The sequence below is a fragment of the Cupressus sempervirens genome, chromosome 8 (genome assembly GCF_028749045.1).
Source record: "Cupressus sempervirens isolate cs-2001-9-10 chromosome 8, ASM2874904v1, whole genome shotgun sequence".
In the NCBI taxonomy this organism is placed as follows: domain Eukaryota; kingdom Viridiplantae; phylum Streptophyta; class Pinopsida; order Cupressales; family Cupressaceae; genus Cupressus; species Cupressus sempervirens.
This window is the reverse complement of record NC_143125.1, coordinates 651011733-651038566: the sequence shown is the minus strand read 5'-3', so window position 1 is coordinate 651038566 and position 26834 is coordinate 651011733. Positions and strand designations below refer to the sequence as shown.

General features: G+C 36.3%; 2 protein-coding genes across 3 annotated transcripts; both read right to left on the bottom strand.

Annotated features, from left to right (window-relative positions):
* Window positions 1-996: 996 nt before the first annotated feature.
* Window positions 997-22693, bottom strand: LOC149544109 (uncharacterized). 2 transcript variants are annotated; one of them, XM_089798691.1, is made up of 8 exons: window positions 22597-22693; window positions 5500-5664; window positions 5282-5395; window positions 5029-5182; window positions 4671-4795; window positions 2578-2691; window positions 2347-2419; window positions 997-1283 (listed from the first exon to the last, which is right to left on the bottom strand). In XM_089798691.1, the coding sequence occupies exons 2-8, from the start codon at window positions 5563-5565 to the stop codon at window positions 1246-1248; spliced, it is 684 nt and encodes a 227-aa protein (XP_089654817.1). In that variant the 5' UTR covers window positions 5566-5664; window positions 22597-22693; the 3' UTR covers window positions 997-1245. The 2 variants fall into 2 exon arrangements, with proteins under 2 accessions (XP_089654817.1, XP_089654816.1); XM_089798690.1 differs by lacking the exon at window positions 22597-22693 and adding an exon at window positions 22446-22574.
* Window positions 20587-25007, bottom strand: LOC149544108 (uncharacterized). Its single transcript, XM_089795886.1, has 4 exons — window positions 24881-25007; window positions 24628-24781; window positions 24272-24396; window positions 20587-20661 (listed from the first exon to the last, which is right to left on the bottom strand). Exons 1-4 carry the CDS (start codon window positions 24971-24973, stop codon window positions 20587-20589), a joined length of 447 nt encoding a protein of 148 aa, XP_089652012.1. The 5' UTR covers window positions 24974-25007.
* Window positions 25008-26834: the final 1827 nt, after the last annotated feature.

Genomic DNA, 26834 nt, shown 5'->3' with positions numbered 1-26834 from the left:
GCTTAAGCTCTATTTTCTAGGAAGTGGGTGGTCTCATGAGCAAAATATAATTTTGTTACAGGATTATTTAGAATCTCCTCCTGAAAAGTAGAAGCCCCATATTTTTAGGAACCGGGTGAAAAAAGGGTGGGGCTGGAAATAGCCCCACCAGCTTAGGAATGCTTTTTGCCATTTGTCAATAATCTAAACTTTAGATTTTAATTAAAATGTAATTTTAGAAGGAATTTAAATTTTCAGCTTATTTTAAATGCATATCTTCCTTAAATTTCGGAGCTATAATTGTGAGCAGCATAAATCATGGGACTGCTAGCTTTAAAATATTCCCTAAAAAATAGCAAGCGACTTCTGCTCTGTTTTATAGGAAGCCCCCTTCCATGGGACTCAGCCTTAGTAAACAAAGATCACGAATGATCTATAAATACAAGATACAAGGGAATGTTTCTATAACGAACAAGAGAGAGGAAATAGAAACATTCTTGGAGAGTAAAAAAGAAATTTTTCATAACCAACAAAAGGAGTTTATGGAAAAATTACAAAAAGAGTGACGAGCAGAAAAAGAGAAGAGAGAAAATAGAAACTATCCAATATCATAATAGTTTCCTTTTTTACTAAATGTTAACTTTGTGAGATTCTCTTATCCTATTGGATTATACCTGAGGATATAGAAGCTTGGCAAGGTAGAATGATAGTATCAAGAGGGTTCTCTTAAAATTGCTATGTATTTAGAGTGGAAGGAATAATTTAGACCAGATATGAAGGGAATGAAGATTGATAAGGGAGAGTAGAAGAGAAGCAGGAGTAAAGGCAAGGCAGGAGAGTACTTATCGAAGGACAGTCCTCATTTAACCCATAAAATTCTAAAGCAAACTCTCTATTATGTTTACAGGAAAGCAAGAATGAATCTAATTTTTCAAGCAGCATCAGTCCCTCGAGATGGAATAATGTTTACACTATACAAAAGATGTACAACAATATCAAAATACAACAGACACAACATTTAGAAAATCTTAACAATAAACTTTTCCCAATTATGAGTTCAAGAATGATCGGTTTTGTTGATAGAAAACCTCAGCATTATTGGTGAAAATGTTGAATGCTGTGATATTTATAACAAATGCTTTTTTTTTCTTTTAAATTAGATGTGAAGCCTGGAATCAGACTAGACACTTCTTGAAGACTGGTAGTAAACAATCATAACACTAACAAATTTACAGTTAGAATAGTATTTATACTGTTTTGTATTTGTCAGCCCACCATTGTTCGCTTCCTACCACGCAAACGAACTGCAAAACAAACCACAAATATCTGCATGAGTGCAGGAATAAAAAATGGTCAATTTTGTATACTAAAACCTATTCAGTACAGAGCTGGAAACAAAAACGGCCCACAACAGTGAAATGGTTTTTATTCTAAGAAGCCTGTTCAGCACACATTGGACTAAATGAGGTAAAATCAACCTCAGTAATCTTCACATAGATTTAAATATATATAGCAGAAGGATTATGATGCTGTATCAGGATTCCACTGCATGGTTTTTAGGTCAAACACTTTGACCTATATTTCACATGAACCCACCTCTCATAATTCCCAAGATCAAGCTCACTTAACTTGTTAACACCTAGATGATGTTGGATTACATACATATTTTGAACATGATTCCAAATACATGGAGTTGAATTAACAAGTTCGCTCACTGTAAGCCAGGGTTTAAAGTTTGTGCAGACAGAACACAGCTGACTGTATTTCCTATTCTTGACTGGGAATGCCGAAGGCATAGTTGATATACAATATTGAAGCCACCAATCATGAAAGTAACACAGCGATTCTGAAAGTCCAAATTCCTCTTTATGAAAGGACTTCCCATGAGGTCAGTCGTCTCAATATCACTTAAACATGGAGTTCCCCAAATATGAGCTAAGGGGAATCCATAATGAATGGCTCATGAGGTACAATTTATTACAAATGGGGTGAGGTATGCTAAATGGGCTTATCTTGAGAAGTATTGGGATGGGTGACTTAAGCACACTTGAGTCAGAGTTGTAATAGGGTAGATAAATATGTATGCTCAAGCCAGAGTAGTACATGGGTGACTTTCAAAACGTCCAACACTTGTATCCCATAAACTAAGTGGACCATTCATACTCATGAGAGATGGATTCATGTGAAGAATTACCCATGAAATATAGCTAAATGACTTTTGACTCAAACTATATAGTTAAATCATGATAAAAATATAATAATTGGCACACTGCTAAAAAAAAGAAGAAAATATATTTTTTTCAAATTTGGAAATTTACAACTAAATTATTGATAACCACCATAGGTTTTCACGAATCTCAGGTTTACCTTGAGCTAGCTTGTTAAGGGTGGCAGACCATTGCTTTGATGATTTTCTGTAAGAAGCAAGTACTCTTTCCATCTGCACACCAACAAATTATGAAATCAATTAGCATCTTTCAACAAATATTAGATCAAGCTATCAACCGCTATGCCAAAACAAGCATAGAAACATAAGATACATTGACAACAGAAAGAAAGCATGTCCCATTGAAAAGTATTTATGTTCATGCTACTTACAACATTCCCGCTAGAAGAATGCATTGACAACAATGCTCTCTCAAGTACATATAAATCCACAGCCTTATCTTCTGGCAATGTAGAGGTGAAACTAAGACCGAAATCAATCAAGGTCTGTTCCAGAAACATGATAAAATACTCATGATTAATTTCCACTAAGCATCATCTGAATCAAGGACAATATCATCATGCTAAAACATCAAATATGTTTTCCTAAGTCTCTGAAAATCAGCTACCCATGAATTTAATTTGAGTTGATTGGCTTTTTCTCTCTAGAAACAAATCTTTATATGGGATAATGGGACCCATAGAGCTACCCAGCCAAGAACCTCCTTTCATCCTTGTCTCAACAGTGGAAGTATCAAGCACATTTTAGAACGATGGATTCACGTACAGATGGAGACATGCCAATCAGGTGAGATCCCTGTTCACATAATATTGCTGAGGTCTTGCTGTACTCTTTATAATGGCTATCATGGATATACTTCTCTCTTAATTTACATCTGAATTAGTACTAGCTATCTCATTGAATTGGAATAGATCTAGGAATCATAAACCAGAAATGCATAATTTTTTTAGTTAGTGCAGGGGACTCGAGGATTTATATATATTTTAGGAAGTTATTTCTAAACAATAATCACAAAATGGTATTGCAGAAGCTAAGGGTTGAATATTGGTGAAAAAAGACTGTCTACTGCAAACAAGTTACGATGACAATAACACATGTCAGGAAATTTTTTAGAGTACTCAGACAATATTCTAAGAAGAATATATTTCAAATTTGATTATGTTGATTTTCATATATGAACAGGATACAATATAAAAAACGGAAGGCAAATTTATCGTCTTCAGTTTCTTTAAAAGTTGATGTACATGAAAGTGAAAATGGATGTAAATAGATATATTTGGTTGTCAAACTAACTGCTTTATTATAAATAGAGAGCATCGTGCATTGCATGAAACGATACAACATTTTGTGCAATAACTACTTGAGTATATGTTACAGTGACACCTGAGGTGGTGAAGAACATGAAGCGGTTAGTCATATAGATATTTAGAAACAAAAGAGACATTCAAGTGATGGGAATCCTTGAAAGAATGCCCATACTCAAGACTGAAAAAGAACCTTAGAGCTCAGGGGTCTGCAATTGAGCATCTCACTCGATAGAGATACTGTTTAATTTATAGTGCCTGGTTTAACCATCCTATAAGATAAAGATAGGAAATTCAATTTCAAGAGATATTTTAGGGAATAAGTTCAAACTTAAATTTTACTAAATGGGAAATGTTCAAATATGCTATTAGACACCACTAAAATAGGTAATGTGTTTCTGGTTTATTGTGAATTATCAAATCCGTACTTCCATGCTTGGGATTGACAAAGAATCATAGACCTAAGGGGTCTGCATTTAAGCATCCCACTAGGTATTGATAGAGTGTTCAATTTATAGCATATCAGATTTTACCATCCAGTGGTCTGTAGAAAAAGATAGAAAATTCAACTTCAAGAAATATTTCAGGGGATCTTGTACTATCAGTAGTTTGAACTTAACTTTTACTAAATGGGGAATGTTTGAATCGGCTATCAGACACTAAACTAAAATAGTTAATGAGTCATTCGTCCCTTGTGAATTGTCAAGTGCATGCTGCCCATACTTGGCAGTTGCATAAAACTATAGAACTCATCTGCTTATAAGAATCACACTAGATGGGGGTAGATTGTTCAATTGATAGCATATCTGGTCTTAACATACTATAAGTATTCCAATAAGCTATTGAACACTAAACTAAAATAGTAACAAGACATTGGTCTATTGTAAACTGTCAAATGCATGCAAGTTGATTTGAACAAAAGTGGACTCTTGGAGAAGTTAAAGCCTTAAAGGTCATAGGCAAAGACAATAAATAGGTCGTAACTAGTCATGCAAAGGTGGAGGGTATCAAGATTGTAATAAATTGCATGTGTGATCAGACTCCATAAACATCACTACATTCCTCACAATTCATGGTGCAAAATCTAGTTTTTGTGTTTCATTCTCTATGCAATAGCTCTGCCAAAATACAATGAGGAATCTTTAAAAACAGCATCATACCAACTGTTTGGAATCACCGTGAATTATCATATTTGATGTGGTTAGATCGCCATGCACCAAGCCTCCATCATGTAACTGTCCAACAGCTCTACCTATCTTCACAGCAATGTCCTCTATTTGTTCCCCTGATGTCAAGACCAACCTTACTACTCAATGGTTTCTTCTTTCAGCTTGGAAAGGGCATGAAAATTACTAAAATATGGGGCTAAAGGAATATCAAATAGAATCAAGGAAGCAGATATTGTGTAAAATGTACATAAGATATTATCAAGCAAGCAATTATGAAATGCGTAAAAGTGACATCATCAAAGTGAAATAATCAATCATGTTGGATGTGCAAATTCCTAAAAATGTGTACCATAACCAGGAATTGACCCTGCTTGCAGAAGCACCTCTTTGACAGATGGGCCATCTATGTATTCAAACATAAGTGTATGCAACTCAGAATCCAGAGCAAAAAGAGTGGGAGTTGCAACTCCAAGCCTTCTAGCCTTGGTCATGCTTCGTGCTTCCTATAAATTTTAATTCAAATCATTTCAGTTGTCTTACGTGATTGTCAATATAACGTAACAAAGAAAATTGAAATTTGGTAATTTTTTGTATATCATGACCCCATAAAGACGTTTTACGGTCAACTTTGAATCCAAAATAGGATGCCTATACTTCTTTGAAAAACGCTCCTTGACAATGGCCCTTCTTCCCATAAATATACTCTCAAATATTCTCTGCATGCAAGAACCCAATTTACCTAAGAAAAAGAGAGAATATAAAAGACCAAGGCTGAAACAAGATTAAGGAAATAATTATATAACCAACGAATAGCACTCACACCCTCTGCACCCTGCTTGAACAGTTTTCCCAATGGCATTGGTTCATCCTTGCACTGCATCTCCATGACTAATTTATGTACAAGTTTTGCTCAATATAGTACAGATTACCTTGATCTTGATTGTTGGATGGATATCAATTTTACAAGAATTACAAAACAATATTCCTGTAAGCACCAAATGCAGGTTAATTGCAGTTATGATTATAATTGAAAAACTTGGACTTGGCAAAAACTTAGCGACCCAAAAATTTCAAAAAATTGGACTCTGCAATATCTTCACAAACTCTTTAACATTCAAAAATACATAAATATGCAAAATATTTTAAAAACATCCCAAAACACAGATTTTTTGAAGGTCCAAGGTAATGCTCCTTCTCTGCCCTGAAGCTTATGCAATTTTTTATCCAATTGTTAATGTAATACCAATTATCCCTCTGTTCTTTTTTTATTAGCCTTTGCTTGGCAAGCTGCCATAAGTTTTTGATAACGATAATCTTACAAAAAGTCATGTGCTAGCCAGCAGTGGAAAACTTCAATATGGATGGAACAATACAACTATATACCAACCACCTTAGAATTGTAGGGGCTGCCATTAATCAGCCTGCTAGCTTCTATAATAGATCCCTCTGCCATTAATTTGTACATAAAACACAAATTCAATTCACAATAAGTCAATGTGATTATAAATTACATATCTGCATTACTAATTCAAATTTCTTTTGTGCTAGACATGGTTCCAAAACAACTTTTACTTTTTTTCTGTTTAAGACCAGAGTGGGGTCTGGGATTAGCAGCCCTCAGAGGCAGTACCCCTCATGGGACTCTGGGGCAGAGTCCCAGCTTTTGATGGCTGAAGACAGCGACCTTGGCTTTCAACCTTCATGTTGCTGCTTGAATTCTCCAAAAAGCAGCTCTAATGTTCAAAATAATCAATGCAATAATGATCTGGATTTTATTTTTTGGTGGTAGAACCTTATGCATAAATGATTGAGTTTTTTTGTCTCAATTGGCATATATATATATATATATATATATATATATATATATATATATATATATATATATATATATATATATATATTGAACACCCTACCCCAGCCAACTAATTCTGAGAAAAATAAAAAATCAGTGAAGCAACAAACCCGAATTTAAACCAGCAACAAAGAAATGCACTGACTATTCAAAATGAGAATGCCACATCTCCTTCAAATGTACTCAGATTCAAACTTTAGATTAAGAGATGGACCAGTAAGCTGGACTCCCAAACAATTATGCAGTGTCACACTATCCACAAACTCTCCTTTAAGATTTAACTAATATCTTGATAGAGCATCCTTGAAGATAGGGAAACATACATAGTAACACGGGGATGCCTCCCCGCTGTTTTTGGGGCCACACCCGAGACAAGGACAAATCCAGGACGGGGGGACGGGGTTTCCGTGTCCCAAGCGGCACTACCCAAACATCGCCAAAAGGGGATGTCCCCGCGTCCCTATTGGGGACGTGGGGGACGAGGGTGAGTCCCTCAACCCAGCAGGAGACAGCTAGCTGTCCCCATGAAAAAGTGCAAAAAAAAAATAAAATTTAAAAGGTTTTGTTAAATTATTTTTTAATGTTTGGTAACCCTAGGGTGTGCGGGGCCCATCTAGAGATTGAAATCCCATTAAGTCTCTTTGTTTTCTCATTTCTATTAATTTCATGGTTGTCTAGTTTTAGCAACAACAGCAAGAAGGAGAGTGAAGAGCTCATAGGGATGCTTATTTGAGTGAAGAGAGCGTGTGGAAGGCAAAGAGGAGTAAGGAGCAAAAGAAGAGGAGAAGCAAGATTTTTTAGCTTGATCAAGATCAAGAAATTTGTGAAGCAAAAGGTAGGGTTTTCAAGGTTTTTTGATTTTATTTTCTGATTTTTCAACTCAAGATCATTGATTTTTGTTTCTAGTTTGTATCTTTTAGTGCTTAGTTGAATTTCATTTTTAAATTTTAGTAAATGTTTCTTGTTTCATTTCCGAATTTTTGTTGCTTGAATTTTACTTTTAAAAATTGTGATTTTGAAGAAAGGCATAGGCTGAAATCATGTATTGATTTTATATTTGTTTCATTTTGTGAAATGCGGTGTGAAAATGAGCTCCCAAGATCATGCCTCAAGTGGATCAAATCACAGTGATGATGAGATGGATTTAGAGGCCAATTCTCATAGTGATAGCAGCCAAGAAGATTATAAACCTGAGGCTAAACATGATGAAGAGAATGAAGAAACAGATTTAGAATCAATAGATAATTGATCACCCAGTCCACCAGCTGTAGATTGCCCCTCCACTCTTTTGGCAAAGTGGGCTAGGGGTAGTTATGACTCTAAATCTCCCCTCAAACAATTTGCAACAAGGATAACTGCATGGATAGCTACAGGTGGTGGCACAAGGAAGTGGAAATGTAACATTTGTAAGACAAAATGGTTTGAAAGCATCACTAGAGTGAATGCACATTTCCTCTTTTGGACAGGAAAAGGTGTGGGTCCATGCAAGTTTTTGACGAAATCGAAAAATTTGCAATACTGAGTTCACCAATCTTTGGGGTGTTCCAAATGACTTGGGAGTTGAGGTACCTACCACCTTGAGTGGTAGGCAACAAGTTCAGAGTCTTCAGCAGGCTTATGAGCAGGGACAGCCACATTATTCCACTCCTAGTCCTAGAGGTAGACCACAGCAAAGACCTACGGCTACATTATTTGCAAAGGCAGCCTCGGGTCCTTCTTCTACATCTAGTGCTATGCCTGAAGCACACTCCAACAAGGGGAAAAGAAAGGTGTCATCTGAAAGTAACCCCATTGCTGATTTATTTAATGCTCGCCTAAGAGATGAGATAGAGGAGGGCATTGGTAGATTTCCTTTTTCAAATGGGATGCCTCTTCATGTGAAACGGTCTCCTTATTATAAGGAGGTGATGCAACTGGTGGTAAGAGGAGAACTGTCATTTGTGCCACTAAGTGAGCACAAATCGTGGACTACAATCTTGGATAAAGAGTATGCCAAGATTGCTTTAGAGAAGGAGAACTTGAGGCTTGTCTAGGGAGTATGGTTACATCATCATCATGGATGGGTGAACGCACATTAGGAACTGTCCACTCATCAATATCATCATTACATGCACAGAGGGGCCATTTTTTCTCAGGGCTATTGGTTTTCAATTTCATATACTTTGGGATGCTATTGAGTAGGTTAGGCCACAAAATGTGGTCCAAGTAGTGACAGATGCGGCACTATGTGTAGAGTTGCAGGGAGACTTGTTGAGATAGCCTATAGACATATTTGGTGGACTCCATGTTGTTTGCATGCCATAAACAATGCACTAAACGACATGGGGAAGATTCCCTGGATTAAGGGAGTAGTGAGCGATTCTAGCAACGTGCAGAAGTTTATCTGCAATTACCACACATCACATGCCGTTTTCAGGAGCTTCGCAAGAAGTTTCTGAAACCAATTGAGACCTGATATGCATCCTACTTCATTCTTTTTGAGAGAATGATTGAGTTGCAGGAGCCATCGCAACTCATGGTTATGACGAATGAGTGGAATAGGCGGGATGGGTCCAGGACAGAGCAGCGGTTGAGAGTGAAGGAGATAGTAAAGAGTGATGTATTTTGGAGTGATGCAAAATACATTGTCTTTTTCATCACTACAATTTTCCGAGTCATCAAATATGGGGATGCAGATGCAGCTACTCTAGGAGAGGTGTACAAGTGCATTGATGTTATGATTGGCCACATGAGGGCAATTGTGTGAGAGAGGGACCCGAGTTTAGCATTTTACACTGAGCACATTCGGCCTATTATTCAGTGTAGATGGGATAGCCTCAACACTCCCTTACATATGGTTGCTTATGCATTGAATCTAAAGTGGTGCATGCCTAGGCCTAGGAGAGCTACACCACTGAATGATGATGAGGTAATCTATTGTCAACTTTGAATTTAGTACACTTGCACTTGAAAGTTAGAAGTTAGTACAATTGCATTTATGAATATTTAATTTGTTAATTTATTGATTTTAAAATTTGAATTTCAGGTGAAGGAAGGATTTTTCAAGTGTATTGATAGGATGTATGACATTGAGACAACAGGGAAGGTTTGCACTGAGTGGACCAAATTTGATACTCTTAGGGGTTATCCAGTTAGAGCAAAGGCCGACATAAAAACAATGGCACAAAGGGATCCTATTTTGTGGTGGAATTGTCATGGACCCAAATCAACAACTACCACCCTTTCCTATTGACCTTATGATAAAATCATTTGTTTATTAGTGACTTAACACTTAGTCGATTGGTTTCATTGCTACCGAGCTCTATAATTGCTACCGAGCTTACCATTCTTCTAGCAGTGTTAACCAAGTGTTTCAGTTGCTATCGAGCCAGACAAACAGATTGCAATTCATGCTGAGCTTCATAGTATCTATCGAGCATCTGAGACAGAATAAAGTGCTTGCCAAGTTCTACAATGTCTACTGAGCTTCAAAGGTAATGTACAGTGTTACCCGAGCATAGCAATGGCTACCGAGCTTTCCAATAGAAGTGATTAAGATCTTAGTGTTAACCGTGCTTTGTAGTGCTAACCAAGCATATCAGTGTCTTCTGAGCTTGTAGTGTTACCCAAGTGAATTCAGTGTTGACCGAGCCATGCAGTATCAACTGAGTGATTCAGTATCTGTCGAGTTTCTCAATGTTCACCGAGTCATACAGTGCTGACTGAGTTCCTGCTACTTGAAGTGATCAATATGGACCAAGCTTCAACATCAACCAAGTGCCAAAGTTTGCTAGGTGTAGTGCTAACCAAGCATATCAGTGTCTATTGAGCTTGTAGTGTTACCCAAGTGAATTTAGTGTTGACCGAGCCATGCAGTATCAACTGTGTGATTCAATCTCTGTCGAGTTTCTCAGTGTTCACCAAGTCATACAATGCTGACCAAGTTCCTGCTACTTGAAGTGATCAATATGGACCGAGCTTCAACATCAACCAAGTGCCAGAGTTTGCTAAGTGTTGACAATGTTTGTCAAGTGTCAAAACATCACCAAGTTGTCTTCAGAACCCGAGTTACAGCAATGGGCCGATTTTGTGAATTATGATGAATTTGGTATTGTAGCCGACTCCAACAGGTAATTAAGTGGATTGATATATATGTAAAATATTACATCATATCCAATAGAATGAAAATGTGAATAAGTAAGAAGCAGATAAGTGCAAATTAGTGAAGGCTACAAGCAATATAAGGTATAACAGAGACTTATCTATCATAGCAAGGTGTGTTGGCTTCTGAATAAAAGTTTTTGAATAACCCATTGATAAGAACACATACACCTAGGGGAAGCTAATTCCCATGGTCAATGTACCTATTCAGACACTAAGGCCAACTATAAGGCTATACTCTCCTTCTTCTTCTTTAGGCTCTGCAAGACCTAGGCGGGTGGACCTCAGATTCTTTATATGGTACCAGTGTTAAAGCATATAACTGAATCTATATAACAGATAAAACCCCTGAATCTTCTATATTTATGCAAACATTCATGGACATGAAATAGCTAATAACAAGGCACGTGAATCTGATAAATTGAGGGGAACTTCTCTTTAACTCTTAAACTGAATGGGAAAAGATATTTGATTAAAGATTGTTATTAGCCAAAATCCAAATATGCAAAAGCAAGAACATGTAATATGTAAGCTGACCAGTCCCTTATCCATTGGACAATTCCACAACTTACAAAAACACATCCCTCGAAATCATTGACACATATCATGTATCAGGACCTCGGATCTATCCTATCACCTTGTGAATTAGACATCAATGTTCATGAAAACTCTCATACTTATGCAATATCCTTCTGACGAAACCTGCAACCCTATCAAGGTAAGTAAGCATTTACTCAACTCTTTGTTCCAATAGCAAAACCTAACAAGACATACAACTTTAAGGGGCTGCAAACAGGTTTACTCTCTTTGTTTCTAAACCACAAAAGATTGAAGATAACAAAGGAAGAAGACGAGAATTAGAATGAAACTAAGAAATTAATTGTTCATTGTATTCATCTCTTTGAAATAATACAATTACGATGCATGTAAATAACTGAGAAACAACTCAATATACCAGGACTATACATAAAACTTTGTTACAGCTGTTCCTATGCAGAGAAAATTGAAAATATGGTATCACAACCATGAGAAAATTTCTCTTGAACTGGAACCCCTTTTCCTCCTCATCTTGCAAATCCTTATATAGAGAAGGATTGCGAGAAGCTACAAATGAGAGGACACATGTCATAATCTGACTGGAAACAAAACTACAGAGATATTTCTACATTGTTACATTACAAACATTCTCTACATTTAGACAAAACTCGAGGAAGTACTTGCAAATCTAGCAATAGGCACTTATTGCAGGAATCCTCAACATTAATCAGTTCATCCTCTACTACCTTTAATCATGACATTCTTCAACTGCCTCTGCCGGCATAGCCTTAATATCTGCAACTGCCTCCAAAAATATTTAACTCTCTTGGTAGTTGTTTCAAAGGATCTTATTTTATTTGATCTTCACCATAGCTTTACTCAACTGGAAATCTAATCCTGATCATGAAGGTTCTACTTGAACCACCAACCCATTTATCTATTCGGTGTCGACCTTGAGCCATGCTTTGTTTTTGCATTTTATATTAATATTTCATCCGCCACCCTGAGGATCAAACCCAGCTGACTACAGCATTTTACTTCTTTCTGTCGCTTCGCAATCCATCCTTCGTTGTTATTCACTAGCCGCACAACCATGCGATCAAGTATATTAACCGTTCTTGCCAAGTCGCGGTCGAAGAACCGAATGCCTAACCAAATTGTGCAACCATACGAACAAAAAGTCCCTATGAAAATGGCCCCACCTACGACATGTCAAGCTATCATTATGTCATTACAGATAAAGATCGAGCAATTTTACATACTGACATAGCGACATCCGTTAATCCTTCATCTAATCTACGACCTAGGTAAAACTACAAACTTGTGACCCTTGTCTCAACTTAGAACCAATCAAGAGCTACCCGTACGCCACGTCATTCTGACAATGCACTGCCACATCATTATATCATCCACATGGCGGCCAATCGCAACTCCACAACCTTAACCTGAGATTAGCCTTTAACACCAACGAACCTGCAATCCAATGCATTTTGCCATTTCACAACCCAAACCCAAGGTTAGCATTAACCCAACACGATCTTGCAACTGAAGAGACACTTTAACCCTGATTGTGTCATCACGACATAAAAATGCTTAACTCAATGTGAACCCTGCAAAGTTGTGAACCAAGCCATCGCTATGTCGCAACGTTAACCTCAGGTAACCATTAAACTCCTACGATGCTGCGGACATCATGCATTAGACCATCAGGTTAACCATGTTGCCCAGTCACGGCATAAAATGTAACTGCATGAATTTCCTTGCGAAAGCTGCGACAATCATCATAACTTTTGATCGCTCAGTCACACCACAAAGTGTAACTGCCAAGAAATAGTTGCGATCATGCGATCCATTGAATCGTGTCTTCACACCTTAGATCGCACAATTATCCATAACTGCGCCGACATGAAATGAAACTGTCTCGCACCATCGCACCTTCACAAACCATTAGCAGTGGAAAAGTAGCGAAGCTGGGCCTTGGAGTGTTTCACATAATCGCGACTTAGGCAAGACAATATAAAAGGGATAAAGGGCGAAAAACGTAGGGGCATAAATATATAAACATTTTTTTAATGTATCCCCATCAAAAGGTTAAAACCCTAAACCCTAAGAAAGACAAAGGCAAGGGAAATCCCTAGGGTGTGAACATGGATGACAAATTTTTGAAACCCTAGGCACAAAAAGGAAAATTCAACCCTAACTTTCCTTGGTACTTGCAAATTTTTTGAGTAGAAAATCAGGCCAACAAGGTGATCGTTGTAATTCAAGGAATCTCATTCAGCAAATTAGAGTTGTCGATCGAAGATCAGTCACTGGTTCATCCTAACAGGTGCATTAGTCAAATCCTCTAACAAGGTGGTTTTAACAGTCTTATGCTAAATCTCCTAACAGAGTGCATACTTCATTGTATGTTTGTAAAATCCTTTCACAAGGTGGACTAATAGTCCTTATTGCTCCTAACACGGCAGGTCATCAAAAGTGACCAATTATAAGCCTTAACAGGCCAACTTTATACTACAGTACTAAAGCTTGTGGGTATCATCCCCACCCCAATTTTACTTTCTATTTGGAAGGTTTTTGGGTCACCAATCTTGTGTCAAAGTGTTATGAATGTTTTATTGCTTTCATTCTTTCATGCATGCAACTAGTTTAGAATAATATATTAAGGATTAATTGGTAAAGTAAGTTTAAAGTTTTATTGGTTCCTAATTCACCCCTCCCCTCTTAGTACTCAGTAACCTAGCCTACCCTATATTTCCAACATTGCCATCCATCTCCTATCTTAGGTTTCATGTTCTCCAACTTTAGAACCTTTACTTTTCACTTCCAAATTCCAATTTCACTTTTACTTTAGTCTTTTAGTCATGAATTTCAAATTCAATTTTCTGATTCGCATACTAGTCGTTTGATTGTTATGTAGTTATCTTAGGTATCTAGTTGTTCAGCTTTTGAGAGGATCTGGTCTACTTATAGCTTCATCCACTCTCTTAAGAGGAACAGACTTACCTCTGAGAAAGTGGAGAAGCTAGTGGTTATACATTGTGCCTTGCGTATTAAAGATCGCAAGGCACGTGTGTACAAGGAGAGCCCTATAGCATGATAGAATGTAGAGCCAGAGAAGCCCTCACAGGTTGATGAGGATGCAGATAATTCTGATGCGGGGTTGGTTGGTATTCCTCTCATAGCTCTTACCTTAAAGAGGCCAAGAGTTCGAAGGTTGAGTTTGTTGAGCCTAAGCCTCAGGTTGACATGGATGATTGGAGGCCTCTACGTAGCCTCTACCGCATTTTGGTGGCCCTTGGGTTTTTAGTACTTGACATTTTGTCTTTTGATTTTGTAGTTTGTACTCGAGATTTGGATATTATCACATTTGTCATTTTAAGTTTGAAACATTGAACATTGAACATTGTGATCATATCATGGTTGTTGCGATTTGATGTAATTAAGTTTATGATGCCACTAAATGATTGATGAGATAATGATACCATACTTTGATGCCATTTGAATCTTTGATTATTTTAATTTAATTTATTTGATAGAAGTTAGAACTTAGATCTCTTTCTTTGTTCATTGTTCAATATTCAATGCAATGTAAATACTAAAACTAAACTAGGAATAGCAGTCTTGATGAACTTATACTTCATATTTATGTCTTATATTGTTACACATCTTTTCATAATTAGCATTTTAAGTATCATATGTATAGTATATACAATACAAACCCCATCCCCCCCACTCGTGCCCCCGTCATCCCTTCATATTTATGTCTTATATTGTTACACATCTTTTCATAATTAGCATTTTAAGTATCATATGTATAGTATATACAATACAAACCCCGTCCCCCCCTCCCGTCCACCCACTATCCCCAATTGAGGCCCCTTTGTCCCCACATCCCGGAAACTTGTCCCCCTGTCACCCCATCCCTTAGGCCGTTGTAACTATAGAAACATCCTAAATTCACTTGTACTAAGCTTAATAATAAACACTCATGAGAGACCCACATCATGAACTATATCTTGACTTTTAAGTTTGGGAAGTCTTGACTCTAAATAGGTGTCTAAAGAGTAGAAACCCTAAGTAAAAACCTCATTAAGAATCTGTGCCAAAGAAAATACAAGTGAATTCACACTATATTTGATAATCTTAGCTCTTAGCACTTTGTTGCTTTGTTAATAGATAATGTCTGACTATCTTTCCTAATGTCAAGAGAGGAGAACTAAGAAGATGAGCAAGGTGTGGAAATTGAAATTCAGATAGCATACTGATGGGATTTGGGATAAAACTCTGTATTTTCAGGTAACAGCCCATCTATTGTCCTTGCTATACAGCTTGAGCATAAGCTTTTAGAATTTTAATATACTGAATTCTGAAGTGACTGACAACCTGATCCAAAGAAAAAATACTTTTTCTTGGCATTAAAAGCTTCTACATGCTGCCCAGTGGATTGAAACCAAATGATAGGGTACCATCCAAGTCATCCAAGCCTTGTCCAAATTTATATCATAAAAGTCTCAAGTGAAGCTATGGCTAGCATAAATAGGGATTGAAAGTTTTCAAAAGGCCTCCAACATGAAGGTTGAGCTCTTAGGCTTACCCTGAAAATTCACCTTGGAGGATTTTTAAAATACCCTAGAAAAATCACAATCAAAATCTGTGGTTTTCCCTCAGAATGATTGACAAGCAACAAAAAAAAGTTATGGTAGTTAAAGGATGCACATGGCAACAAAAATGCATTCAGAAGTCTGCACCAACAAAACCCACAATTCTGGAAAACCATTGTAAAGTCACAAGAAACAGCAATTCACGATAGAATCGTGAAATTAAACTTCACCAGCAGAAAAGATTTTTTACAGTTGGCAGCAAAAAAGGAAGCGGTGGATAAGCGTAGCTTTTTTAAATGGCTTTTCTTTGATTTAAAGCTTTGTAAATATGTGTGGCTTTACACTCTGCCTTTCTACTTTAAAGCTGCATAATCAAATTGCAGCATTGTGTTTTTAGGAATGGCTTTACATTTAAATGAAAACATGCTGAGCCTGAATTTGCACAGCCATCTCCGTTTGCAGCAGAGCCATTCTTCATCAAACTAGGACAGGTACACTTAGGAAACAAGTACATAAGGCATATAGATTCTACAGTTTCATGGAATCTTTTTGAAAATTGTATTATATGTTTTGTGCTCTGTATTGTGTTATGTATACTGGTGTGTCTACAAGGGTAGAGCGAAACATACCCCATTCTCAATGTATCTGAAATTCAACATGGTTAGCTTACACATTCTCCATGAGGGTAGAGTGAAACATATAACATTCTCAATGCATCTGAAATTCAACCCAGTTAGCTTAGACATTCTCCATCATCACTTTAAGGATGCATATGAGCTTTATTTTAGCCTAAACTCCGAGTGAATTCGTCTACTGTCGCAATGCTGCCTTCCAATCATTTTGTGGATAATCTATTTGGCGCGTTGTGTTCATGCCTTCTTCCCAACATTACTCTTCTCAACATTCCTAAATATAGAAATTTTGGGCATTTTGGTAAGCATTGTCTGGCTGAAATGAGATGGAACTGAAATTGGACAAGTCGGATTCATTATTTGGGATATAAGTCATTAGGGAAAATTGATCTGTGAGGATAGAGTGAAAAATATCCCATTCTCAATTTATCTGAAAACCAACACAGTTAGCATACACATTCTCCATCATTGTTTAAAGATGCATATGAGCTTTATTTTGACCTTAACTCTTGAGTGAATTCATCTATTGTCACAATACTTCCTTTCAACCATTTTGTGGATAATCTATTTGGTGGGTTGTGTTTGTGCCTTCTTCCCAATACTACTCTTCTCAACATTTCTCAATATTGAAATTTTGGGCATTTTAGTAAACATTGTCTGGCCAAATGAGATGGAAGGAAAATTGGACAAGTCAGATTCGTTATTTGGGATGAAGGTCATAGTATAGGGAAAATTGGTCATATGCCTTGGCTTCTATCATGTGTTTCTTTTGTTCCAGTGGCCATCTTGTTAGAAAGTAAAGCCCACCAAGATAACAGAGAGGGGTGGGGGAGGGGCAGTGAATCAGTTATGCAATTAAGACAACTCTCAATATCCTTATTAATTATGAAGTGAACAGTAGATGCAACAACCATAGAAAGATAACCATACACAATAACACCAGATCTATTAACTAGAGAAATCCTTGATCAAAGGGAAACCCCCGGTGGGGATGGTACCCACAACATGATGTACTAATATAAAAGTTCCTTGTGAAAGGATGGACCTTGTTAGAGGTCAATGAAATGAAATACATTCAGTACATGTGAGTCTTTGTTAGAAGACTTTGAATCCTCTTAGGAGATTCCAACCCAGTTAGGAGTTGAAAGGAAGACAGAAGGACCCACTACTGAAACAGCTTCAGTACTATCCTCACTAAATAATACAAATGTACATCAACAACTATCCAACAGTAATTTCTCTTGCCAAATACAACTCCTTGTAAGCTCGCCATGCCTCAACTGTACCAATCCCTTCTCTGATCCAAAAGATATTCACATGTAAGCTCACACTAACTCTTTAAGTTTGCAAAGCATAAAAATGATCTCACTGATGATTACAACCAAGGATAACATCTTTCCTATATACCAAGTCCTAGAATAAATTATTGAGCCAGCCTTCAGGCTTTCCCAATTTACAATAATAATATAGGACCAACTTAAGATATTACAATACACGTTACATTACAATATTACATCTTTTCATGATTACAAGCAATATGTCGACTCAAAGTCTTCATAACTTTCCACTCATTGATCATCTAAATGTGTGTGATTAATCACAACATCTTCAACATGTCTTCAACCTCTATTTAAGTTCACTCAACCAAATTCCATCTCTGTTAGGAGATACAATCCAAACAACAGTACTTGCTTTCCATAAACAGTGTCTGAAAGTTGCCTTCACTAAAACCATCATAACTTTGTCCAGTCTTCATATTTTCATACGCGCTCTTAACTGTAGCATGTAGACATACTCTAGAACATAATCCCACATGAGCATGAACTGATCTTCAATCCTAAAACTGCATGAAGCCAAACTCTGTCTGCTACTCTACGAGTCTTCACAGAATAACCAGTATGTTGACATCAATGACAAATTCTGTCATGAATGCAATACACAACCTCTGAAACATGTCTCCAACACTGATAGGATACTCCCCCATAGGAATACCATCAACATTCATGCTAACACATCTACGCGTACCCATCAATCTCAAGCTTAAGTTTCTCTTGTCTATAGACTATTAAGAAGACTGATTAGACTATTAGGGAAAAATTTGTGACCCTTTTGGTACATGCAAGATTCAAAAGGTCATTTTAGTTAAATGTTAAATCCACAGATGACTTCTAGAATTCACTAAAACCGTGGGAATTAGCTGAAAAACGGATGGAAGATTAAGTTCACATTCTTTTCCTTTTTTTAAAGATGAATTTATAGAATACTACAAAGAATGAATCTTATATTGTATCCAATAGAAGAAGTAATTTCAACACATTGTTCGTAAAATACAATTTTTATTTTAAACAGACTGTTCCTAAAAATAAAGGCAATCCGTGTCATATAATTTGGTTAAGAGCACCCCAAAATGGATGTTTCAGCATTTAGACCTGGCTTAGCTTCGTCCAATATTAGGATATATGTTTCCAGGTGGTTAGAGGGAAGGTGTATTAATGATGCATGGTCAGATATTAACACATTGTAGATACGCTAGGAGTTTATGCCCTTTGATATCTTTTTGTTAGCTATTGAGCCCTAATCAAATGATCTTTTAAGTTTTCGATGTTGCTATTAGTTTACTGACTCGTCAGATTTTTCAGTTCCCTTTCTAATGTATGGGGTAGCCTTATCTGAACTAAGCACATTATGTTACCAAATTTGCCAAGTCTTGTTGGGTGTCACCTTTTTAGTCAAGCTACTTTCATACTTGTTCAATGTTCCACAGGAATGTGTCCCCACCAAAAACCACACATTTTGGGGATGAGGATGTTCCTAAGACTTAGGAAATTGGTGCACCAAAGGATTGTAGAGTATGTCCACCGAAGCTAGTATGTGAACGATCACTGGGCCCTAATAAGTTTCGATAGCACAAAAAGTATCTCTTCTTTTGGAGTAGCATGTAGGCTATTGGACTTGGCCTACCACACATTTGGTTAAGGAATATTCTTGTGGCCTACTTGCAGATGCATTTATTTTATTCTAGGCCAACTTGTGAATGCAATATCTGTTGTAATTAATGTACATACTAGCTTTAGGTTGACACCTAGTTGGGTATATGTAATTATTGTGTTATGATTGATGAACAGTCGGATCTAGGCAATATAAGTCACATTCCAATCATTGTGTGGATTCAAATGATCATATGCACTGTATGAGGATCTGAAGGGTGTTTATATCAAGAGCAAGTTGTATATTCGGTTTACAAACTATCTATTGTTTTCCAACGGAATTGGTTCTTCACTAGCTCAATTGAGGCTCAAATCTTGGTGTAGGGGATTGGTGTCTCCATGTAATGTCCCCTGCTAAGTGAAAACTCTGTAACTACCAGATTTAACCTTATGTATTATTGTTTAATGTCTAACTAATTTAACAAATATCATTTATAATAATACAAGATATCAAATAACCAATGAATTAAGTAATTGACAGTTCCTAATCTATATTATTGGACAGATCTATTACCCTTCAATTCTCGAGAAAGGAGAAGGCATTGGAGGCAATTTCCAAAGCGCTTAGAGACCATTAAAGGGCTCCCTCAAAGATCACAAATTCAACCTTTAACCTGTCTTGGGCTTAAACCCTCAGGGCTAAAGATAATGCTGATCCCTACCCTATCTTGGGAGCTATCCTAAAGAATTTAAACTGGCCCTCTTTGGCTGCCTCAGCCTTTCCCCTCTCATAAGACAACCAGTAATATGATCTGAGTCTAATCCTATGTTATAGTTTCATTAATAATTCAGATTGTATTTTCACATAAGTATGTTTGTGTGTGTATATGTGTGTGTGTGCACGCGCACATGAGAGACTGCTATTAAATTATTAATATACCAGAGTACATTTCAGAAACTTTCCTGAATTTTTACCAATGCTCCATTACTTGCAGTATTTTCTGTTACTCTTCAGATGGCATGTATTACTGATTTGAGTTGCCCTTTTTCTGCAGTAAGGTTCAATTATGCCTCTCTTCCTGAGTGGTTGGCATCCTATATCTCAAATGCAAGGATGGATCTTTTGTTAACAGCTTCAATTGTTTCCTTCCATGAATCGTCAGCACCTCATACTAACAGTTGAATGTGCTCTCTTTATATTGATTCAATGATAATCTATTTGTAATACGGAATACCTCTTCCTATGCGGCATACCTTCCCTATATGGCCTGTGAATGATGACTCATCACCCTGCAGTATCGATGTATAGCATCAGTAGAAGTAATGATCAATTGTGATGTCTTATGTGAATCCTGTTCTTCACATACATACATGCATACATACATGCATACATACATACATATACATACATGCATGCATTTGGATTATTATCATAACAACCTATATTGTTATCGGCAGACATTGTGAAAGCTGTTATTATTATCGGGGGTCTTATGGTCTGGCACCGATTGCATAAAGGCTGCCGAAAATATGATGTTGTTTATGTAAACTAACTAATGGTTAGTTGTGCCTCTGTAGAGGCATGACCCTATGTGGCCTTTGGCCACATAGAGTCATGACTCTACAGAGGCATAACTCTTCACAAATATATGTATGTTCAAATGCAGATCGTTGGAGAAAACAATCAATACATGGCATTACAAGTCCCATAAATCTGCATATTTCCTCTGCAGGATAATTCTCAGCGATCTACATTGTAGACTAAAGATAAAGACTCTGTGATTACCACTGAAGAACAAATTCTGCATCTCTATTTCAGCAATTATTCAAGTAAGGATATTCTTTATCGATCATATCTGTTGTAATAGTTTTGTCTATCACTAAAACTAACTTGCGGGAGTCTTGCATTTTCCCATTGGCAGAATCCAAGGCTTCCGCTGTGTATGTACATATTGATTTAATTAAAATATTATCTTTATTTAATTAATACTTATCTATTTAGATGAATGACCAATATGTATAATTGATATATATTTAATTTTATTTATTTCTTTGATATTTATTTAATAATCAGTATTTAATTAATTATTCAATTATTTATTTTAAAACACATTAATGTTTGATCAATATATATTCGATTATTATATTGCTAAAATTAAATCATTTACTTGATTTATTTAATTATTAAATGCTTATCACTGACAGCAGGCTATTACAGTCCAGTAGCTTGGTGCCTCCAAAGTCCAAACACAATTGGGTATTGGCGTCTCAAATAGGTCAGTGCCTACTTCATATTGTAAGTAATTTATTATTTTGTGAGCCTTGAGAAATTGATTTAATCATAAAGTAAGATCTGGAATTAAGATTTACCATATAATGATCCCCCACCCTCCTCAAAAAAAAGAAAAAAATTTGTGACAGATTGTTCAATGTTGATTTGTTGATGTTCACTTTCAAGTTTACTAATTTGTTGTTTAACTAATTTTCCTAAGTTTCATTTGTAATTTTACACTCAGACATCTTTCGATATATTCTAAGTACTATAGGTATATGTCTCTTAAAACACTCGCCACTTTAAGATTGAAGGTAGGCAATGCAAAAAAGGTAAACAAGAATAGAAATGGTAATAGGTATGTGAAATATGTGATAAGAGTTATCCTGAATGTGAATCTAGATATTTGTTTCAATGCCAAGTGTAATGTAGTGAACTGTACTAGATCTGGCCTAAATTTTTAGTTTTGGTAATTTGTCATTACGTTAAACGGTTAGGGGGCTAGCTGTTAGAGAACTGATTTATGGGTTTGTAATGGTGTGAGAAGAGTATGATTGTTGTTTGTCTGGATGATGATTTATATCATCAGATTTTAATCATGCAACATTGCAACACAAAAGAAAGGAATAAAATAGCAAGCTTTCCATGGACAACATTGAGTAGTCAATAATACTAAGCTGCATGTGCAAAACCATAAACTATTACAAAATGTCTTCCATTGAACTAGCCGGTAAACATTAATCTATTATAGACACTTACTGCCACTACATGTCAAAATGTATTCTCAGTCATTCACAAATACCTGGAATTTGTTCAAAATGCGAAACTTCTGATCATGCTTAATTCCGGTGACATCGGCATGATGAAAAATCGTGCTATGAAGATTGATGTCAATCTAAGGACCCGAAATCACTAAAAAATCTACCATTTATAAATTAACTATGCCAAGATACCTCTGCAGTGGAGCTGACCGGTTTGGCACCATCCTAGGGTTTGAGAGCTCGCGGGGTAATGCCTGTAGAGAGTTGTGTCCACGGAAATTATAAAATAAACAATAAACAATGATCTTCAAAACTATTGATATTTCAATTCATAAAGTCCGCCCGACATGAATCGTTGTCTATTTATTATTCTATTTAGTATATGCTACGCATTTGTGTTTTCTCGTGCATAATCTATTTTAAATTGCAGAAGCTAAGGGTTGAATATTGGTGAAAAAAGACTGTCTACTGCAAACAAGTTAGGATGACAATAACACATGTCAGGAAATTTTTTAGAGTACTTAGACAATATTCTAAGAAGAATATATTTCAAATTTGATTATGTTGATTTTCATATATGAACAGGAGACAATATAAAAAGCGAAAGGCCAATTTATCGTCTTCAGTTTCTTTAAAAGTTGATGTACATGAAAGTGAAAATGGATGTAAATAGATATATTTGGTTGTCAAACTAACTGCTTTATTATAAATAGAGAGCATCGTGCATTGCATGAAACCATACAACATTTTGTGCAATAACTACTTGAGTATATGTTACAGTGACACCCGAGGTGGTGAAGAACATGAAGCGGTTAGTCATATAGATATTTAGAAACAAAAGAGACATTCAAGTGACGGGAATCCTTGAAAGAATGCCCATACTCAAGATTGAAAAAGAACCTTAGAGCTCGGGGGTCTGCAATTGAGCATCTCACTCGATAGAGATACTGTTTAATTTATAGTGCCTGGTTTAACCATCCTATAAGATAAGGATAGGAAATTCAATTTCAAGAGATATTTTAGGGAATAAGTTCAAACTTAAATTTTACTAAATGGGAAATGTTCAAAAATGCTATTAGACACCACTAAAATAGGTAATGTGTTTCTGGTTTATTGTGAATTATCAAATCCGTACTTCCATGCTTGGGATTGACAAAGAATCATAGACCTAAGGGGTCTGCATTTAAGCATCCCACTAGGTATTGATAGAGTGTTCAATTTATAGCATATCAGGTTTTACCATCCTGTAGTCTGTAGAAAAAGATAGAAAATTCAACTTCAAGAAATATTTCAGGGGATCTTGTACTATCAGTAGTTTGAACTTAACTTTTACTAAATGGGGAATGTTTGAATCAGCTATCAGACGCTAAACTAAAATAGTTAATGAGTCATTCGTCCTTTGTGAATTGTCAAGTGCATGCTGCCCATACTCAGCAGTCGCATAAAACTATAGAACTCATCTGCTTATAAGAATCACACTAGATAGGGGTAGATTGTTCAATTGATAGCATATCTGGTCTTAACATACTATAAGTATTCCAATAAGCTATCGAACACTAAACTAAAATAGTAACAAGATATTGGTCTATTGTAAACTGTCAAATGCATGCAAGTTGATTTGAACAAAAGTGGACTCTTGAAGAGGTTAAAGCCTTAAAGGTCATAGGCAAAGACAATAAACAGGTCGTAACTAGTCATGCAAAGGTGGAGGGTATCAAGATTGTAATAAATTGCATGTATGATCAGACTCCATAAACATCACTACATTCCTCACAATTCATGGTGCAAAATCTTGTTTTTGTGTTTCATTCTCTATGCAATAGCTGTGCCAAAATACAATGAGGAATCTTTAATAACAGCATCATACCAACTGTTTGGAATCACCGTGAATTATCATATTTGATGTGGTTAGATCGCCATGCACCAAGCCTCCATCATGTAACTGTCCAACAGCTCTACCTATCTGCACAGCAATGTCCTCTATTTGTTCCCCTGATGTCAAGACCAACCTTACTACTCAATGGTTTCTTCTTTCAGCTTGGAAAGGGCATGAAAATTACTAAAATATGGGGCTAAAGGAATATCAAATAGAATCAAGGAAGCAGATAGTGTAAAAAGTACATAAGATATTATCAAGCAAGCAATTATGAAATGCGTAAAAGTGACATCATCAAAGTGAAATAATCAATCATGTTGGATGTGCAAATTCCTAAAAATGTGTACCATAACCAGGAATTGACCCTGCTTGCAGAAGCACCTCTTTGACAGATGGGCCATCTATGTATTCAAACGTAAGTGTATGCAACTCAGAATCCAGAGCAAAAAGAGTGGGAGTTGCAACTCCAAGCCTTCTAGCCTTGGTCATGCTTCGTGCTTCCTATAAATTTTAATTCAAATCATTTCAGTTGTCTTACGTGATTGTCAATATAACGTAACAAAGAAAATTGAAATTTGGTAATTCTTTGTATATCATGACCCCATAAAGACGTTTTATGGTCAACTTTGAATCCAAAATAGGATGCCTATACTTCTTTGAAAAACGCTCCTTGACAATGGCCCTTCTTCCCATAAATATACTCTCAAATATTCTACCCTCTGCTGATTGGTTGTAGCTCTTTAGAGTCGGTTAGTTGTTGATCATGCTGTCCACTTTATGAACTTTTGATTGACTTTCTATATATTATTCTTTTTGCATTATTCAATAAATTTAAAAAAAAAAATCTATTTTAAATAAATTGTCTTCGGAGATCCTAGTTTTCACATGCTTCTTTATAATTAATCTATATTTGGATAATTGTACACAATCCCATATTTTTCATTTAACTTACTGTCTTCTGAAAAGCTATCATTAAACAAAATAGCTTCCTTTTATTTCTAACTTGTTGATTGGTCATATTGTTTTTTTTCGGTAGTTTAGTTTATTTTATTTTTGGCAAGAAAAAATGGAGAATTAAGGCATCCTTCATGCGGCCTATTTCCTTCCACATGTTGGAGGCTTGTTTCCTTCCACGTGTTGGCTTTGGGTGTATGTCATAGATAGACGACATTATTTCCTACAAACAGGGGTCTCAAAATAGGCGTCACTACTATTATTTTATGCCACGATAGGCAAACAACGTCATCACTTTCTTCATCAGATGCCTTGCCAAGTATAAGTCATGTTAAGTGTGTTAATGACATATGTTAGCCTGCCATATATTTGCATGCAGTTGATCTATCACTATTTTGTTATTTGTTGATCAATCGATATGGAGATTTCAAGAGCGAGTATGATAGAGCAGTCAACACTTTTTCACTAGAAGGTTGATTGTTTCAGGTTAAATACACAACAAAATTTAGGGCTTCATCTCTAAATTTTAACTAAAAGTAATGTTATATCTATAGATTTCACCAAAAAATAGGGTTTTTTTCAATTATGCATCTCATCAATGTTATCGTTAACTACTTTTGTACCATAAATGCTTCAAATCTAGCAAAAAGTGGACTGAAATTGCTTATTACAGGGTAATAAGTCAAATTCTTTTGCATCAATTGTACCATCTTAAAATGGATGCACTTTCCTTTGAAGACATTTTAGCTTCCTCTTCATAATTCCCTCTTTAGGCAATCGATGTGCATGTGCTCGATTTCCTTTTCCCTCCTCTTCTTCCATCTTTCCACCTTATCTCTCTAACATCTACCTCTTCTTCCCCTGGCACCCAAGACTTGACCTCCAAGACTAGGTCAACTTAGGTCAACCTAGTCCTCAAAAGTTTCAAAGCTTGGGGCTTGAAAGGCCTTAGGATTTAATTAGTTTTTTATCATTATCCAGTTGGATTGTATTGTTTTCCCTCCAGAAAACTCATATATATGATGACTTGGAGGCTTCATTTTCATATCTCATCATTCTCAAGCATCTCGTGCACTCAAGCTCCTACTCTTAAGTGAAGATTTCTATCTTTTTTCATTCAAGGAGTTCAAGTATTCAAGACTTTCAACCATTTAAGCAAGGAGAATTATATCTCGTATTGAAGGATCCTTTGTGAGCATTTCCTCTTCAAGATCGAGCTTATTCTTGGCCATTAAGGGAGGAGATCTACATTGAAGCATTAATCACCTTCTTCATTGATGCACTTTTATATCCATGACACCATGACAGGATTATGGTAGATCTTTTACAAAGAGTGGAGATACCCTACATTCCTAATTCAAGATCTACAATACATTTACATACAAAATACTTACAAACAAGGGTTTTAAGCAAGGTGAACCCTAACATTTATCATCTATTTCAATTATTTAGATTTACATTTTTTATTTACGGTTAACTCCTTAACCTAGAGCTTGACCAAGGCAAGCCCTCATCGAACCCCAGCCCCAAAACCCTTCTTTTCTAGTGTTGATTTGCAGGATATTAGCGAAAGGTTTGCGGATCTGGAACTTATTTTTAT

What these genes read in the sequence shown, in the direction of transcription:
- LOC149544108 (XM_089795886.1), bottom strand. Translation starts at nt 24,973, where the DNA reads ATGGGAAGAAGGGCCATTGTCAAGGAGCGTTTTTCAAAGAAGTATAGG. An exon ending in CCATAAAACGTCTTTATGGG is followed by an intron (nt 24,782 to 24,880) that starts GTCATGATATAC and finishes TAAAATTTATAG; the next exon opens with GAAGCACGAAGCATGACCAA. An exon ending in AGGGTCAATTCCTGGTTATG is followed by an intron (nt 24,397 to 24,627) that starts GTACACATTTTT and finishes TCTTGACATCAG; the next exon opens with GGGAACAAATAGAGGACATT.
- LOC149544109 (XM_089798691.1), bottom strand. Translation starts at nt 5,565, where the DNA reads ATGGAGATGCAGTGCAAGGATGAACCAATGCCATTGGGAAAACTGTTC. An exon ending in CCGTAAAACGTCTTTATGGG is followed by an intron (nt 5,183 to 5,281) that starts GTCATGATATAC and finishes TAAAATTTATAG; the next exon opens with GAAGCACGAAGCATGACCAA. An exon ending in ATTCTTCTAGCGGGAATGTT is followed by an intron (nt 2,420 to 2,577) that starts GTAAGTAGCATG and finishes GTTGGTGTGCAG; the next exon opens with ATGGAAAGAGTACTTGCTTC.